Raw genomic sequence first — 18,387 nt, forward strand, 5'->3', positions numbered from 1 at the left:
ATGTCACTTGTGATCAGATTTTACGGCCTCTTTTGGGCCGACGAAAGGTCATACTACATTAACTGAAGATGTGCCGTCACTGGTATCCGAATACAATTCAGGCGGCCATGGCCATGCTCCATCTTTACCTTTGGTACCTGTCCATTGCAAGTATTTGAATGCTGAAGGAAGGGTCTGCCGAATTACCTGAGTGTGTAACGTCACTAACCATTAATTTGTATAGACTGTTTTGAACCCACTGTAAGCCATACCACATCAGCTGACCATATGACGTCACCGGTTTTCGTCTAGGTGTCATGCGCAACAGGCCATGCTCTATCTTTGCCTTTCGTACCTGTTTACTGCAAGCATTCGCGTGCTATATCAAGGTGATGCTGAACCATCTGAGTGCGTGACGTCACTGGTCACGAGTTTATACAGGTTCACTTGGGCAGCCCAATGCAACAAAGCATCATATCCTGTAAAGCATCGCGGGATGATATGACGTCACTGGTATTCGACTCAACATCAGGCGCAACAGGCCATGTTCCATCTTTACCTTTCGTACCTGTCTACTGCAAGCATTCGCGTGTTATATCACGTCATTGGTTAAGAGTTCTTACGGGCTCTTTTCAACCCCCTATATGGTATAATGCTTCAGTTGACGATATGATGTCACTGGTGTTCGACTTAGCATCAGGTACAACATGTCATGTTCCATCTTTGCCTTTCGCACCTGTTAAAGTATTGGCGAGCCTAATGATGGCTCTGCCGAATCACCTGAGTGCGTCATCATGAGTTTTTACAGGCTATTGTTGGCCGGGAAAGCCATTAGGCATCATCTAACGATATGTCGTCACTGGTAATCCACTAAGTGTGTGACGCCATTGGTCATGAGTTTTCCCGCGCCTTTTTGGGCCGACTTAAGGCCATTAGGCATCAGGTAACGATATGACGTCACTGGTATTCAATTAAGCATCAGATACAATATGTCATGTTTCATCTTTACCTTCCGCACCTATCTACTGCAAGTATTCGCGCGCCACATAAAGGCTCTGCCCAATCACCTGAGCGTGTGGTGTGACTGGTTATGAGTTTACGCGGGTTTACCCGGGCTGACTGAAGGACATCAAGCATCATCTGGCGATGTGACGTCACTGGTATTCAACTTAACACCAGGCGCGACAGGCCATGTTCGTCTTTACCTTTCGTACCTGTCTATTGTAAGCATTGACATGCTTAAGGAAAGCTCTGTGAAATCTCCTGCGTGTGTAATGTCACTGGTCATGAGTTCTTTACGGGCTGCTTTTTTGTACCTATAGGGTACAAGACATCAGTTGACGATATGACATCACTGGTATTTGACTTAATCTCAGGCGCAACAGGTCATGTTCCATCTTTGCCTTTCGCACCTCTATACTGCAAGTATTCGCGCGCTACATAAAGGCTCTGCCGAATCACCTGAGCATGTGGTGTAACTGGTCATGAGTTTACGCGGGCTTACTCGGGCTGACTGAAGGACATCAAGCATCACCTGACCATATGACATCACTGATATTCGGGCTGTGGCCCAGACTTATGGCCGCTAGGCGGCGCCCTTGATTATTATTTAGCCATCAGGGCATTCCGGACCGTAGCTGCTCAGGGGCGCATCCTGTGATGTCGGGCGGAATAGCTTTGCATATACGTCGGTTTGTGGGCTGGGATCACCTTTGTTTTGTGTTTACGTTTGTTCAAAATTTTAGTCGTTGAAACAGCCCGTTGCGTTTGAAGTTGTTACTTAATGGTGCGCACAATAAAATTAGTGTGCTTGACTATGGTGCATCTCCCACCTCTGCTGCGGAACTCCGTAGCCGTAGGTGGCCAAGTGACCTCCTACCAACTGATGATCAGTGACGTCACATACTCAGGTGATTCGGCGGAGCCTTCATATAGCACGCGAATATTTGCAGCAGCCAGGTACGAAAGGCAAATATGGAGCATGACCTGTTGCGCCTGATGTTTAGTCGAGCACCAGTAACGTCATGTCGTCAGCTGATGCATTATAACCTAAAATGGGTTCAAAGGAGCCCGTAAAAAACTCGTGACCAGCGACGTCACACACTCAGGAGATTCGACGGAGCCTTCATTCAGCTCGTCAATACCTTTAATAAACAAGTACAAAAGGTAAAGAAAGTACGTGGCATGTTGGACCTGATGTTAAGTCGAATAACAGTGACGACATATCATCCTGTGATGCTTCACGGGAGGTGTTGCTTTGTGGCCTTGGGCGGCCCAAGTGAATCCGTATGAACTCATGACCAGCGACGTCACCCACTCAGATGATTCGTCTGGAGTTTAGTGGATTACCAGTGACGTCATATCGTCAGCTGATGCTTGATGTCCGTCAGTCAGCCCGAGTAAACCTGCACAAACTCATGGCCAGTTACACCACACGCTCAGGCGAATCGACAGAGCCTTTTTGTAGCGCACGAATACTTGCAGTAGGCAGGTGCGAAAGGTAAAGATGAAACATGGCTTATTGCAACTGATTTTAATTCGAATATAAGTGACGCCATAACGTTATCTGATGCCTAATGACCTGAACTCGGCCAAAAAGGCCCGTAAAAGCTCATGACCAGTGACGTCACACACTCAGTGGATTACCAGTGACGTCATTTCGTTAGCTGATGCCTTATGGCTTTCGCTCAGCCAAAAATAGTTGGTAAAAATTCATGATCAGTCACGTCGCACACTCAGGTGACTCGGCAGAGCCATCATTTAACGCACCAATACTTTACAGGTACGAAAGGCAAAGATGGAACATGACCTGTTACGCCTCATGTGAAGTCGAACACCATTGACATCATGTCGTCAACTGATGCATTTTTCCCTATAGAGGGTTCCAAGGAGCCAGAAAAAACTCATGACCAGTAACGTTACACACCCAGGAGACTCGACAGAGCCTTCACTCAGCACGTCAATACTTGTAATAGACGGGTACGAAAGGTAAAGATAGAACATGGCCTGTCGCGCCTAATGTTAAGTCGGACACCAGTGACGTCATATCATCAGCTGATGCATTTTACCGTTTGGGGGTACAAAAGGTCCCGTAAAAAGCTCTTGACCAGTGACGTTACTTACTCAGGAGACTCGACAGAGCCTTCATTCAGCACGCCCATACTTCCAAGAGACAGGTACGAAAGGTAAAGATGGAACATGGCCTGTCGCGCCTGAAGTTTAGTCGAATACCAGTGACGTCATATCGTCAGCTGATGCTTGATGTCCTTCAGTCAGCCAGAGTAAACCCGCGTTAACTCATAACTAGTTACACCACACGCTCAGGTAATTCGGCAGAGCCCCTGTGTCGCGCGAATACTTGCAGTAGATAGGTGCGAAAGGTACAGACGAAACATGGCTTAGATGGAGCATGGCCTGTTGCGCATGATGTCTAGTCGAAACCCAGTGACATCATATCGTCAGCTGATGCCTTGTGGCCTATAGTAGGCTCAAAAGAGTGTGCAAATTAATGGTCAGTGACGTACACACTCAGGTAATTTGGCAGAGCCTTCCACGGCAATGCTTGCAATGGACAGGTACCAAAGATAAAGGTGGAACATGGTCTGTCGCGCCCGAAGTTCATTCGAATACCAGTGACGTCACATCTTCAGTCATTGCCGTATGACCTTTCGTCGCCCCAAAAGAGGCCGTAAAACCTCATGACCAGCGACACGCACAGTCGAGTGCCAGCGACGTCACATCGTTAGCTGATGCTTTATGGTCTTCAGTTGGCCGCACAAAAAATCCGCCAATACTTGCAGCAGACATGTACGAAAGGTATAAATGGAGCATGACCTGTTGCCTGATGTTCAGCCAAATACCAGTGACGTCATATCGCCAGCTGATGCCTAACGGCATTTCTTCGGTCCTATAGGGCCCGTGGAAACCCACGGCCATTGACGTCTTACAGTCGTATAGCAGTGGCGTCGTTAGCTGACACCTTGTGGTCTTCAGTTGGCCGAAAAGCACCGTTGGAACTCATGGCCAGTGATGTCACACACTTAGGTGGTTCGGCAGCTTTCATCCAGCACGCCAATGCTTGCAATAGACAAGTACAAAGGTAAAAATGAAGCACGGCCTGTTGCGCCCAGTTTTTATTCGAATACCAGTGACGTCACGCTATCCGGTGATACTTTGCGGACCACGACACACCGTGGTCGTGAGGCCTAAGTGCACTCGTATGAAGTGATGATTAGGGACGTCACACATTGGGGTAATTCGGTCAAACCTTTATGCGGCACGCAAATGCTTGCAGCAGACAGGTACGAAAAGTTAAGATGGAACGAGGCCGGCCGCGCCTGATGTTCAATCGAATACCAGTGACGACACATGGCCAGCTGATGCATTACGGCATTCAGTGGACCCAAAAGAGCCTTACAAACTCACGACCAGTGACGTCACATACCCAGCCGAATACCAGTGACACCATATCACAAGCAAAAGCCTTATGGCCTTCAGTCGGCCCGAAAGAACCCCGATCCCGATCGATGCAAAACCATTTTCAGTGACGTCACAATGTTAGCTGATGCCTCACAGCTTTTGCCCCGCACGACAATACTCGAAACCCTGCAGCTAGCGTAGGTCTTCCCTCCGTCAGCCATACAGGTACCCAAGTAAAAAAATTACCTATTAAACGTCATGTAATCGGCCGACGCGCACCCGACCCTCCCTTCCGACTACAAAACGCGGCCCACAATCACTATCATTACAATGCTTCCATTCTTGTAATGGTCATTTATGGCGCAAAAGATTCATTGCCACCTTAAAAGAATCTTAAAGTGCTGTATTCACGTTTGACACAGCTACTGCGTAAGTTTTAAACGCTGCACTTGTGATAAGTCAAAATATCCAGAGAAATCATAGCATGAGTTGCAAGCAGAGAAGCACTTCATGACCGGCCTCCAGAAGTGAGCCTCATATCTAGGCTAATTATATATATATATATATATATATATATATATATATATATATATATATATATATATAAATCTCTCTCTCTCTCTCTCTCTCTCTCTCTCTCTCTCTCTCTCTCTCTCTCTCTCTCTCTCTCTCTCTCTCTCTCTCTCTCCTCTCTCTCTCTCTCTCTCTCTCTCTCTCTCTCTCTCTCTCTCTCTCTCTCTCTCTCTCTCTCTCTCTCTCTCTCTCTCTCTCTCTCTCTCTCCTCTCTCTCTCTCTCTCTCTCTCTCTCTCTCTCTCTCTCTCTCTCTCTCTCTCTCTCTCTCTCTCTCCTCTCTCTCTCTCTCTCTCTCTCTCTCTCTCTCTCTCTCTCTCTCTCTCTCTCTCTCTCTCTCTCTCTCTCTCTCTCTCTCTCTCTCTCTCTCTCTCTCTCTCTCTCTCTCTCTCTCTCTTTTATTATCTATATCTATGCTATAATTATAACATCCATCCATATCTATCTCAAAGCCCAGAAGCTTCCCATTGCGCCATTTCTTCGAGCAATTTCCGGGTACACAATGTACACAAACTTCAATTTCTCTCAACGCAACCTCGGATCTAGTGGTAGGAGAGGTAAATGTGTCTATGTGTCCAACTTACTAAACGCAGCTGAGCACTCATTTGGGTCAAGTCCTCTGGAGTAAGTGTGGCTGAAGATGGCCTTGAGTGGGAAGGATCCCCTGTTACTTGACTGCATATACAGAAGTCCATCAGGCAACATCCAAGACAGTGTGGGCCAATTGGAAGACCTTCAGAGAGCATGCAGAGACAGTTTTCTCACTTGTTTTAGGTTAGGTTGTAGGTGACTTTAACTTGCCTCAGATTGACTGGGCAACAGAGCGGTCATCAGCTCCAGAGTCACCCAACCCACTCACTGATAGACACCATTCAGGGCTGTTTCTTGTTCCAGCATGTCCAGCAGCCAACACGCTACCGGGTTGGTGAAGCCCCTAGTGTTCTGGACCTCATTTTCACAAATGAGGACGACATAGCGAGCCAAATCAAATGCCTGCCAGGGCTGGGTAACAGTGACCATGTGGCAATCGGGTACACTTTGGTCTGCTACTCTGGGCTACAAACTCCTCGTCCCAGCCAGTTGACACGCACGAATTATGAGCATCTGGCTGACACCCTCAGGTCAATGGACTGGTCCCTGATCGAGAGCCTCAGTCACGAAGATGGTTACAAGTTCTTCAAGGAAAGAATCGCCAGGGCTACTGAGGTTTGCTCTGTCAGGAGGACTAAAGCTAAGAAGAACTTATACATGAACCCAAGGGCCATGCAGCTAAAGAAGGCTAAGGAAAGACTATGGCGAACGTACACGCGGACTCAAGATGTTCTGGACCATGCCAGGCTTGTGCGTTGTCGCAATGACCTTCGGAAATTGACGAGAAACCTTCGGGAAGAGTATGAGATCAAATTAATAGCAGACATCAAAAGAGACCCCAAGGCCTTTGGAGGTGCGCCAACTCTAGACTACGTACAAGATGCAGGGTAGAAGACCTTCTTAACGATGATGGAGTGTTGACCAGCAGTAACGAGGGAAAGGCCAATGTCCTTTGTAAATTCTTCGCCAGTGTTTTCACGGACGAAGGGACTAGTGTCATGCCTGTGTTACCGTGCAACCCTACTGGACCGTTACTGGATGACGTAGCCACCTCTACCCAGGCAGTGGCAAAGAAATTGGCCGCTCTGAAGACCTCGAGCGTCCCTGGGGCTGACGATGTCCATCCAAGGCTTCTTCGCGAGTCCGCAGATGTCCTGGCAGCACCCTTCAGCATGCTTTTCCGAAAATCTTCGGCATCCGGAAGGCTCCCGCTGGATTGGAAGCTTGGCGAGGTGGTCCCGATCTTCAAGAAGGGTAACCGACAATCCCCAGCGAGCTACCGCCCAGTGAGCCTTACTGCCATTCCTTCCAAGATACTCGAAACTTTCGTCCGTGATGCCCTACTTAATCCCTTCTCGGAGTCTGGACTTCTTCATGCAGCCCAGCATGGGTTTCTCCCTAAGCGGTCCTGCACCAGCCAGCTGTTAGAGGTCATGGAGGATTGGAGCGCCGCGAAAGAGGATGGAGAGCCGGTGGACGTGGCGTACCTGGACTTCAGCAAAGCCTTTGATTCTGTTCCCCATAGCAGTCTGCTCTCCAAGCTTCATGCTTATGGTGTGAGAGGTAATTTGCTACCCTGGATCAGGGCTTCTCTTACTCACCGGAAGCAGAGTGCGGGTCCAGGGCTCGAAGTCGGACTGGACCGACGTCGTCAGCGGCATCCTGCAAGGGTCAGTACTTGGACCAACGCCGCCCATAATGTTCGTGAACGATCTGCCAGAACAAGTGCGAAGCGTGGTCAAGATGTTTGCCGATGACACCAAGGTCTACTGTCGTGTCCCGAGGCCCCTGACTAACTCACCTCTGCAGGCTGACCTCGACGCCCTGGCCAAGTGGCCAAAGGAGTGGCTGCTCCCCTTCAGTGCAGCAAAGTGCAAAATAATGCACATCGGGAACTGCAACCCGAGGCTAACGTGCTTCTTGGACGGCGCCGAAATCGCGGTTGAGTTCACCGAGAAGGACCTCGGGATCTTCGTGGATTACCGGCTCCAGTTCCACGTGCAGACAGAGGAAGCGATCTCCAAGGCTAACCAGATGCTGGCCGTCGTGAGGCGGTGTTTTGCCAACATCGATGCTCGCACGTTACCATTGCTTTTTAAGATCTTAGTATGTCTGTACTTAAAGTATGGCAACGTTATCTGGGGCCCGTTCGGCAAACCGGACCAGAAGCGGCTGGAGCGGGTTCAGCGACTAGCTACCCGGCTTGTCTATGAAGTGAGGCGCCAGCCATACCCTGAGAGCCTCGGACTCCTTCAGCTGCCCTCGCTGTACTATCGTCGTCGCAGGGGAGACGTGGTAACAGTGTACCAGCTGTTTCACAGAGGTATGTCGCTGTGGGAAGAGGAGTTCCTGACAAGGCACAACTTGGAGGTGACGAGAGGACACCAATGGAAGCTCAGAAAACCTCGAGCTAGGACTCTCGTCCGTCGTAACTCATTCAGCACGCGGGTTGTGAACGACTGGAACGCTCTTCCACACCCGGTCGTGTCGTCGACCTCAGTTGAACAGCTCAAGTCTAGGCTTGATACGCACTGGGCTGACAACATGTGCGACGTCCCACACCGACTCTTCCCATAATTTGAGACTGTTTGGTTACCGGACCGGGGGCCTGACGAGACCGGGACTTACAGGCCTAGTGGCCTCTTACAATTCCCGATCACCATAAGGTAAGGCAAGGTAAAGTAATTTTTACTTCGTACTCAAGGAAAAGGTCTAGTATTAAAGTACTGCCCGGTCAACGTAATTTCATGTTATGGGGCGATTTCATTGGCGTTACGAGGAAAAACCTGTTAAGCTTTTTTGTACATTATTCTTTGGCAGTCCATATCGCAAGTCAGGCTCATGGGACTGTGGTCACTGTAATGTGACAGAGCTTCGGGATTTTTGGAAGAGATCCGGCTGGCTCCGATCAGATTTGAGCTGAGGCTTCTCCCGCGGTTTACGCGCGGATTTGCCTGCGAATGCGCGAGACCCGCTGGACACATTGTGCACGCACGAGTGTTTAAAGGCAGGGTGCTGCACCACTTTAAAGGTCATACATACCTGTTTCACAATCAAAAACGTTTGCTTATTGCGGGAACAGTAGAAAAGTGTGTGTGTATAGGAGGGGGGGGGGGGGGGCACTGCTTATGCATGTGTAACTATGTTGGGTTAGTGTCAAATGTTGATCTGGAGTCACGATGGTACGCAAGCGTAGCAACATCACATAAGGAGATTTGTACCGATTTGTAGTTCATTCTGTCTGTGTGCTAGCATAGGTGAATGTTGAGCATTTTCAAAAAATAATTTTGCTGTGGTCTACAGACTCCTGGCACCCTGTTCTTTTATTCATGTTGATACAGTTGAACAAATTTTAAGCAAATGGGTTACAGTGTGATATGTTGTGCATCCACCTCCCACCTATGGCACCCACAAAGGAGAAGCAGAAAGCACAGGGCTGTGGCAAGATAATTGGGGTCTTGGGGTACTTTGTTCCCCTAGTCCATCTGTGGCACTGTCATAAGAATGGCAGTTGGTTACAATAGTAACAATCAAATACTTGGACACTTATTTGAGTAGTTCCGTTATACTCTGCAATATCAGAATGCCTGTCCATGCTGGTCATTTCTATTATTTCTATGCCATTCCATGCTAGGCAGTGGTTGGTATTCAAGATCAGCTGTCACATCCTAAAACAGCAATAACTGAAGTCATTATGATTGTATTGCATTCTCTTTATAATGATCATGCTCAACAGGCATAAAATGAGTGATAATGAAGCAGAAGAGGACAATATACCAGATGCAGCAACCTGCCAGGAGAGGTGCTCTGAGTTTGCATCTATAACAGGCACAGATGAAGCTTGTGCACAATTTTTTCTGCAAGATCATGAGTGGGACCTTACTGTAAGTGGTGTTGTGTTTTTGTTTATTTTGAGAAGCTGACACCACACCTGAATTGTTGTACATATATCAGTTGCATATTGTCTGCATTAGGAAAAGTGATGTGTTCAAATGAGTCATTCCAATTCTTGAGACTTGTGAGATTAATAAGATTATTATATTTGGTGAGAATGTGAAACATTTTAGGTCTGATGGCTGAGAAAGAGTGCTAGTTATAGACAGCATGGTGCATGGTGACATGTTGTTTTTTCAGAGGTCCCTCAATTCATATTTTGAGGCACGCACATCAGGTGCTGGGGTACATGTGGTGCCTGGCAGTGAGGATGCATCTGCAATCATCACTATCGAGTAAGCACTTTCAGTCTGAATGCATGTGATTGCAGTGTCATGTCTGTTTGCAGAACCTTGTCAAGTGAATAGGATATCTCCCCTGTGGGAAAGCAATGGTTGGTATGGTCACTGATTCTATTCATGTGTGTTTGGGCTGAACACAGATACATCTGTGTATTTCAGTCAATGCACCAAGAGCCGTCAGCATTTACGATGTAAAGTTTGTGCAACCATAGGCTACCGGGTCACTTATGCCAGTGATGAACTATTTTCTCACCAGGAGACTACTCATGCATCTGTGATAAGGTCCCTTTTGTCACCAGCGACCAGGCTGTGTCAGCTCTGGATGGGCGGAAGAGGCGATGGTCGTCTGGCGAAGCTGGCGGCGCAACCACGTCAAGACTGCGACTCACCGCCTCACCACCCAGAACTTTCAGCTTCATCACGTGGAACATCGACGGGCTGGACCAGCGGTGTCTTAAGAAGCGAACCAAAATGGTGTGCAAAATCATTGAAATGTAGGTGTTACTTTCTTCTTTGCTTTGGCAGTTATCACATAGTTTTTAGCTATTACTTTTTTCTTGTGCAATGCAATGTCAATGTTAAAAGGACATTGATGTCCACTGCTAAGGGATACACGTTGTGGATGGATGTCCTATTGGTTAGTGTACGGCCAGACAGGACACAAATCAACATATGTTGTCTTAAGCACATTTTGGGTGCTCTTGGACATACCTATGTAGGTTTTGGCATACCTGTTGCCATTTGTGTGTTTTGTTGGAAATGGTAATTTCACGACGGTTTTGTCTTCGCGTTTCCCAACTGAGCGTTTCCGGGCGCGCTCGGCGTGCCCTGTGGTGGTACCCGGCGTATTCTCTGTTGCCGGGCGCAGCGTGTTCTGTGATGAGCCCAGCATGTTCTGTATGACAACGCCTAACGTGTTCTGTGGCCACACGTAGCATTCTCTGCAGCCGCGCTGATGGTGGACACGCTCGCGCTGATCGCCAGGGAGGCCCCGGACATCGTGTTCCTGCAGGAGTTGACGCCCAACACGTGTGTGTACATCGAGACGAAGCTGCCGCAGTACCAGCTGCTGTCTGCCGGCGCCGATCGCGACTACTTCACCGCCACGCTGCTGCGCAAGTACCGCGTGTACTGCGACGCCCACCGGATCGTCGAGTACCCGCGCACCAGCATGCTTCGGAACCTCCTCTGCGTGGAGGTGAGAGATTCGTCTGGTGGGTTTTGGTTGTATGGAATAATGTGGTTGCTGCCATTTTAGCATTTGGGTTGGACCCACTCTTCAATATTGCTAAGGTGTTGAAAACTGCCATACTGCGGGCGCTGCTGCAGCGAGCCGGAATTCCATATGATCTGTGTCGAGGTAAGGGCAGAAGAGATGTTTTTGTGCTGAAAGTAGCCAAATGGAATCAAATGAATTGGAAAATTCCACAAATATTTTCAAATGTAATGTGATGTTACGTTTTTTAAAGCCCTTTTCCATTTGATCATCACCCGATGTTTTGATTTTTTGCTTTGAAGTCCTGTGCTTGATTTGTGTGATTACCTGTGCACCTGGTTTTTGGTGTTTTCCATTGCTGACAGTTGTGGGTATTGTTGCAAGTATTGTTCAAAATGTGACCTTCATATCACAGTCGTTTCTGTACAAGACAGCTTGCCAAGTTTTGAAGAGTAACGATTACCACGTTCATAACGTACCTTTTCTTGCTCTCCTCAGGCCCACATTGGTCCGTTGAAGCTGACACTTCTGAACACACACTTGGAGTCCACCAAGGAGCACACGGCGGTGCGACAGGAACAGCTCAAAGAGTGCTTCTCCCGGCTGAAGGCTACCAGTGCTGATCACGTCGTTCTGTTGGCGGGCGACCTCAACCTCCGTGACAGCGATGTGAGACCCCACGCTAAGCTTCGGAGAAGAGAATGTGATGACGGTACCAGGGAGATGACACATCCCTATGTAGAATCGAGTGAGCGAGACATTAATTTGCCAAATGAGATGCAGATTAAGTGGAATACAGTGCCTTCAGTAAAACTTGGCCTTGGGCCAGCAGTTATGCTTCTATTTGGAAGTTTTTGGTGAAATTTAGGGTGAGGAAATGCTAAGCTGACATGTGACATAAATACCTTTGGATGTTTCTTTTTCTAATGCACCAGATGTTTACATGCAGGACTCGCCAGGATATGATTCATCCAATTTAAAACCGATCGACAACTGGCACTGGAATATTGTATTGGCTGTATCTGAACTTGGCTTTGGATCTATCTTTAAGACGATAGGCTGTGCTATCGTCCCGGCTTTGATGATGTGTTGTGCCATCATCACAGCTCTTATCGAGATATGTGCCATCGTCACAGCTCTGATGATGGGCTGTTCCTTCATCACAGCTCCGATGATGGTTGTGCCATCGTCACAGCTCTGATGATGGACCGTGGCATCATCACAGCTCTGGTGATTGGCTGTGCCGTCGTCACAGCTCTAATGTTGGGCTGTGCCGTCTTACACAACTCTGATGGTGCACTACACCAGCCGTAAATGTCGCTATTCCCCCACCGGCCGCTCCGGTGTACATGCTGCTCACGGAGTTGCACGGCGCCGCAGGTGACGGCCGTCGGGGGACTGCCGGCTGGCGTGTCCGACCTGTGGGAACGCTGCGGCCGACGGAAGGAGGTGGAGTTCACGTGGGACATGCAGCGCAACACGAACCTGGAGATGCCGGGGCGCTTCAAGCCGCGGCTGCGCTTTGACCGCGTCTACTTGCGGGCCACTGATCAGGTCACGGCCGAACACTTTGGTCTAGTCGGCCTGGAGAAGGTGCAGGGCACGCAAAGCTTCCCCAGTGACCACTGGGGCGTGCAGGTGTACTTCGGCATCAACCAGACGCAGCCTGTGTGATGGAATGCGCGACAGTCTGTGGGCCGCAGTCATTCCGTGCGGCCGTCGACGGCGATCGTGTGCGGTCTGTGAACAGGCAGTGAGATCAGGTCAGATCAGATGGGCTCGCACGCGGTGGGTGCCCATACCGTTGTTCCATGTGATTTTTTTTAGAAATGCATAAGTTTATCAAGTGTATGGTGTTTGGCGCGCATTTTTTAAGTCTTAAGGGTGGAGGTCTCGTGCAAGAATTGGCGCTGTTCTTGTACTGTATGGAAAAGTCCATGTAAAACATCTGAGGTCCGCCCGGCTGAACCTGGTTGCTCCTCGCAGCTCGTACGGGGACGGCGGGCTAACTGGACTGCTAGGCTCTGGATGACCAGGGGGCAAGCGATGTTGCAAGTGAGCAGCATTTTCAGGGAATTTATTTTGAATTTCATTTGCTGCACAGATGACTCAGAATAACCAATCGGTTGTCACTTGTCACAGTCATTTATATTTCAGTAATATAATATAAACTTATATAAACACTTATAAATTTCAATAATGGGCGAGTAAATCACAGTTCTGTGTGTCATCTCGCGATGATAACTACCATTTCGCAACGCCTCAGAACAACCTTTTCGCGACGCATTACAACTGCCGCCTCACGGCGCCTATGAACCACCATTCGCGATATCTTGGAACCATCGTTGCTCGGAGCGTGAGGCGGCCAAGAGCGGCAACGTTGACAGGATTTTTTGTGAGCCAATGCAAGGCCTCTTTTCCCTCGACGGACCCAAAGTTACCTCCCAGGGGAAAATTTACTTCCGGCATAAGGGCGGGCAACGATTGCGTTAAACCAGCTCATGCTGTCCGGCGCACAGGAAGGGAGAGGGTATTTTGGAGTGACACGTTAACGTGGCTCATTTTTGTCCAGCAAGATTATAGCAAGCGAAGCAGACCGCAGCAATATATTTATTTCATCACAACACGACACGCACTCAGTACGCTTTAACGACAAGTGAGCCTCCCCATCGGCCCTTCCGCCAGACTTAGGATCATCGGGCAATATTTTTTGTCTTTGATATGGAGTAGTTTTGGTGTAGAAGTGACGATTCGTTACGCGAGGCCGTGGGTGGCGGCCGCCGCGTTATAATATACTATGACTACGCTTCGAAAGAGGTAGGGAATAGGTGAACCATTGAAAACTCAGTTTAATAATTAACCTGTTATGGCAGTTTGCATACCTGAAACTATGATGGCTGGCAACCTGGAGGGTACAAATTTTGCATCATTTCACATGTGCAGGCAACAGTAAATAGCATATCGGTGAGGAGACCGGTGCTCCATTCATTGCCAAAATTACAGACCTGTTCTTAATGCCCTTTTGCATTAAGTGATGAACTGGGAACTGCTCCATTTAATTTGCTTAAGAGCCTGGCACACTACTGATGGGTATGGTTTGTGAGAAGTATTTGCCTAGTACCTTATTAATTCAACAGTTTTGGCTTAAAGATGTAGGGACATTGTTCACTTGGTTTGGTTTCCCAGTGGGTGGTTTGGTTCATCTGAAAGCACTTATCATTAAACTGTGCTTGTCTATGGTGTTTCAGGCAGTCAAAGGACATTTGTCTCTTTTGTAAGGTCACAAGCCTTAAGAACCAAGGGAACTGTGCTGTTTTCAGGGTGCCATTTTTGGTTTACCTGTTAAATGTGACAAACAAGGCACAGGTAAAAAGATGTGCATTTCAAATTTGTCTTATCATGTAATATTGCTCCTCCCTTTATGGTCACATTTTAAATGTGCACTGTGTCTTGGTAAACTTGCTTTGTAACACACCAGTCATCCTCATTAATACAGATGTAACTTGGATGACATTGATTTGTACTGACAGCTAGTGATGTAAAAAATATGTTGGGTATAGATATGTGCAGTTCCAGCAGGCATGACAAATTTGTTATACCTGCAAGTGTGGAATAAGTAGTGGTGAGCTTTAGGCTCTTGCAAAAGAGACATGTATCTAGCCCAATTTGCAGACCATGTCAAGTTAGAGTTGATAATTTCTGGAACATCTGTTACATATAAGATGTGATTCTGTATTACTTTATAAGGTATAGGTCAGGTTTTGATCTATTGAAATATGAGCAGTGCTGTGGCGTGTTCTGACATATTTCCTCCATCCCATCCAAACAGGAGTGGCAAAGTTGAGATGTACTCATCACTACTGGAGTTTGCACCAGATCTTCCTTCCTCTGCCATTTCTGTATTTGAAGACCCAGATGAGCTGACCATGGTGGGTGATAGTGTGCAGAAAATGTTTATTCAGGCCACATACCAGTATATCAGCCTAGTGATGGGAGAAGATGCCCACCAAGATGAAGTGATGGCAAGGGCTCTTAGTGATCGCTGTTGGGAGGAATTTAATACGAGCTATTGGGCCTGGGTTCCTGATGTCTGGAGGAAGCTTTATTCATATGCTGCTCTGTACTGCTCAGCTGCACATTTAAACCAGTACCTGAAATCACACCAGATTGATGTACAGGCATTGAGGGATGCCCTCCTCTGCTGTGATATGGGTTTGATCATGGGAAAGCCAGTGCTTGATGGCTTGCTGACCAGACTGGCAACTCGCTGTCACGAAACATTGACTCATCACTACGAGGACACGGAACGAGAGGAGCAACACAGGGGTGACCCTGTTCAGGGCTCACATGTGGTGGGTCCTGCAAATGATCCATTCCACATCAGTGATGGGACGCTCGGCGAGGCACACCTCCGCACGCCGAGCGACGCACCGCCCATCACCACCCCTCTGGCGCGTCTGCGCTGCCCGTCGCTGGAGACGTTCTCGCGCGAGATGCTAGGCCGCCGGGCGGCAGTGCTGACCGAGTGCGTTGGCCACTGGCGCGCGCTGCGCTGGACGCTGGCCGGCCTAGAGCGCATCGCCGGCCACCGAACCGTGCCGGTGGAGCTAGGCGCCCGCTACACGGACGCCGGCTGGTCGCAGCGGCTCATGACGCTCGGTCAGTTCGTGGCCGAGCACGTGCGCCGCCCAGCGGCCGGCCGGCCCGGCTACCTGGCCCAGTATGAGCTATTTGACCAGATCCCGGAGCTCGCCGCCGACATCGCCGCGCCTGAGTATTGTTGGCTGGGCGAACGGCAGTCGGTGCACACCAACGTGTGGCTGGGGCCGGCTGGCACCGTCTCGCCGCTGCACCACGACCCCAAGCACAACTGTCTGGTGCAGGTGTTCGGCTGCAAATACGTGCAGGTGTTCGCGCCGGAGGAGGCGGCGCGCCTGTACCCGCACGAGGGCGCACTGCTGCACAACACGAGCCGCGTCGACGCCGAGCGACCGGACCTGGTGCGCTTCCCGCTGTTCGCCGAGGCGCGCGGCTGGCAGACGGTGCTTGGCCCCGGGGAGGTGCTCTACATGCCGCCCGGCTGGTGGCACTACGTCCGCAGTCTCAGTGTCAGCTGCTCCGTCAGCTTCTGGTTCGAGTGATGCGACCGTCGCCGCCCGCGCGCTCTGATGTGTCGAGTGTTTGCAAATGATGGTTATTTTAACAGTGGTGGGAGGCCGTTCATCACTTTAATTTAGCTGAAATGCTTTATGCTACCTGCATGGTCACCTCGCTGCGCTTCACTACGCCAAATAAAACGTGTTGGCGAAGACCCCAGTTACTTATCTTAACTTGTGTTCATTTTAGCGCCGCTCCTGGACCTCAAGCACGAACCGTCCGGGCCACCGTGGACACCGTCTGTGTCTGCGTCAGAACCCAGCGTATTGCTGCGCTGGGGTCATGTGGGGTCTGGCTGATCATTTGCGAGCCAAAAACGCTGTACGCGATGCAGTCCAGCGGGCCAGCGCCACGCACGCCGGCGCCCTGGACCTCATGCACCAATGCCGCTATGATGCCCCGACCGTGGTGACTCGATTAAACTCACCGGAACTCCTCACCACGTGCGGGCGGCCACCACCAGGTGTTCACTGATGATTCGCACGTACCAGAGACGCGCCAGCGGCCTTGCGGTGTGTGTGCGGAGCTGATTTGAACAACCGATCGGCGTTGGTGTACACCCCGACGCTGCGTTCAGAGGTGCAAGGCACCAAGTCTGCTAGGATTGTCTACAGCTATCTGTGTAAGGACCACAGTGGCGAGTATGCAGCTCAATCGCGCTCTGGTTGATGTAGAAGCTTGCCGTTTCCGAGCTGCCTGATCTGTACGTGCATGTGTGCCCAGGCTGTATGCTGTATTGCGTGGCAGCTGTCGGCAGTGCTGCACTGACCGGGCGGGCGCGCGATATATATATATATATATATATATATATATATATATTTATAGATATAGATATAGATATATAGATATATATATATATAGATATAGATATAGATATAGATATATATATATACATATATACACACACACACACACACACACACATATATATATATATATATATATATATATATATATATATATATATATATATATACATATGTACATATGAAGGGCGTTTGCACTCCTGCAGAATTACTTACGAAATAATGACGCGGTGCAGGAGCTGTCATCATCACTTGCGCTACTGCCGATGACCTCGATGTCAGAAGCTTGTGAATGCAAATCAGTTTATTCTTTAAGGGCAATTGGCAAGAGTCATTGCCGCTGAGGCATGCAAGTTTGATCCTGATACTTGACGTAAGGGCTCGCGCGCTTAAAGAGGGTATTCTACATCTGTATGGGGCTTTGAAATGAAAAAGCCATCGCGGAGATCACTTGGTGCAGCTCACAGCCCCACCCTTCTTAAGACCTAACCTGTTCTAGTTTCCAACCTTTGTGCTCGCGAAATGTGCAGACTTTCGGAGAGACTACCTCGATGGCGTCCATGTTTTTTTGACGCCATGATAACGTCATCTAAATCCTGCCATTTTATTGGCCATGTGGTGATCAAGGCCAAGAAAAGCAGAATTGTCGAACCGCTCTTATCTGGCGTTCGCGAGCACGATTTCCAGATATAACGACCGTTGATATGCTCTCGATAAATGTGCGAGGTACGATGACGTATCGAATAATGACGCATCGAGGAGCACATTTACTAAACAAAAATGCATGCCTAAGAGCAGTCTTTGTCACTTGAAGGTATAGCAATAGTTAAAGTGAGCTTATTTCTTCAATTCCATGTTTTCTTCCACATATTCTACTGTGGAACATTCCCTTTGAGCCGTGTGCCGGTGACACAGGAGGTGCTGGTTCTACCGCTCTCCTCCCGTGGTTGTGTTCAGCCGTGTGCCGGTGAGTTACAGGAGGTGCTGGCCGCTCTCACGCTCCCCGCCCGCAGCTGTGTTTAGCTGTGTGCCGGTGAGTTACAGGAGGTGCTGGCCGCTTTCACGCTCTCCGCCCACGGCTGTGTTTAGCCGTGTGCCGGTGAGTTACAGGAGGTGCTGGCCGCTCTCACGCTCCCCGCCCACGGCTGTGTTTAGCCGTGTGCCGGTGAGTTACAGGAGGTGCTGGCCGCTCTCACGCTCGCCGCCCGCGGCTGTGTTTAGCTGTGTGCCGGTGAGTTACACGAGGTGCTGGCCGCTTTCACGCCCCCCGCCCACGGCTGTGTTTAGCCGTGTGCCGGTGAGTCACAGGAGGTGCTGGCCGCTCTCACGCTCCCCGCCCACGGCTGTGTTTAGCCGTGTGCCGGTGAGTTACAGGAGGTGCTGGCCGCTGTCACGCTCGCCGCCCGCGGCTGT

General features: G+C 49.4%; 2 protein-coding genes across 7 annotated transcripts; both read left to right on the forward strand.

Annotated features, from left to right (window-relative positions):
• Window positions 1–8,488: 8,488 nt before the first annotated feature.
• Window positions 8,489–12,860, forward strand: LOC119101778 (tyrosyl-DNA phosphodiesterase 2). Of its 3 annotated transcripts, none has more exons than XM_037225203.1 (7): window positions 8,489–8,591; window positions 9,297–9,444; window positions 9,695–9,789; window positions 10,095–10,289; window positions 10,780–10,993; window positions 11,510–11,680; window positions 12,392–12,860. In XM_037225203.1, the coding sequence occupies exons 2-7, from the start codon at window positions 9,304–9,306 to the stop codon at window positions 12,683–12,685; spliced, it is 1,110 nt and encodes a 369-aa protein (XP_037081098.1). In that variant the 5' UTR covers window positions 8,489–8,591; window positions 9,297–9,303; the 3' UTR covers window positions 12,686–12,860. The 3 variants fall into 3 exon arrangements, with proteins under 3 accessions (XP_037081098.1, XP_037081096.1, XP_037081097.1); XM_037225201.1 differs by lacking the exon at window positions 8,489–8,591 and adding an exon at window positions 8,672–8,742; XM_037225202.1 differs by lacking the exon at window positions 8,489–8,591 and adding an exon at window positions 8,690–8,709.
• A 679-nt stretch (window positions 12,861–13,539) lies between these two features.
• LOC119101632 (bifunctional peptidase and arginyl-hydroxylase JMJD5) lies at window positions 13,540–16,322 on the forward strand. 4 transcript variants are annotated; one of them, XM_037225034.1, is made up of 3 exons: window positions 13,708–13,828; window positions 14,260–14,377; window positions 14,841–16,322. In XM_037225034.1, the coding sequence occupies exon 3, from the start codon at window positions 14,857–14,859 to the stop codon at window positions 16,150–16,152; it is 1,296 nt and encodes a 431-aa protein (XP_037080929.1). In that variant the 5' UTR covers window positions 13,708–13,828; window positions 14,260–14,377; window positions 14,841–14,856; the 3' UTR covers window positions 16,153–16,322. The 4 variants fall into 4 exon arrangements, with proteins under 4 accessions (XP_037080930.1, XP_037080931.1, XP_037080928.1 ...); XM_037225035.1 differs by lacking the exons at window positions 13,708–13,828; window positions 14,260–14,377 and adding an exon at window positions 13,540–13,667; XM_037225036.1 differs by lacking the exons at window positions 13,708–13,828; window positions 14,260–14,377 and adding an exon at window positions 13,540–13,650.
• The last annotated feature ends 2,065 nt before the right edge of the window (window positions 16,323–18,387 follow it).

This window comes from Pollicipes pollicipes, unplaced genomic scaffold (assembly GCF_011947565.3).
Source record: "Pollicipes pollicipes isolate AB1234 unplaced genomic scaffold, Ppol_2.1 Scaffold_4881;HRSCAF=5763_pilon_pilon_pilon, whole genome shotgun sequence".
NCBI classification, from domain to species: domain Eukaryota; kingdom Metazoa; phylum Arthropoda; class Thecostraca; order Pollicipedomorpha; family Pollicipedidae; genus Pollicipes; species Pollicipes pollicipes.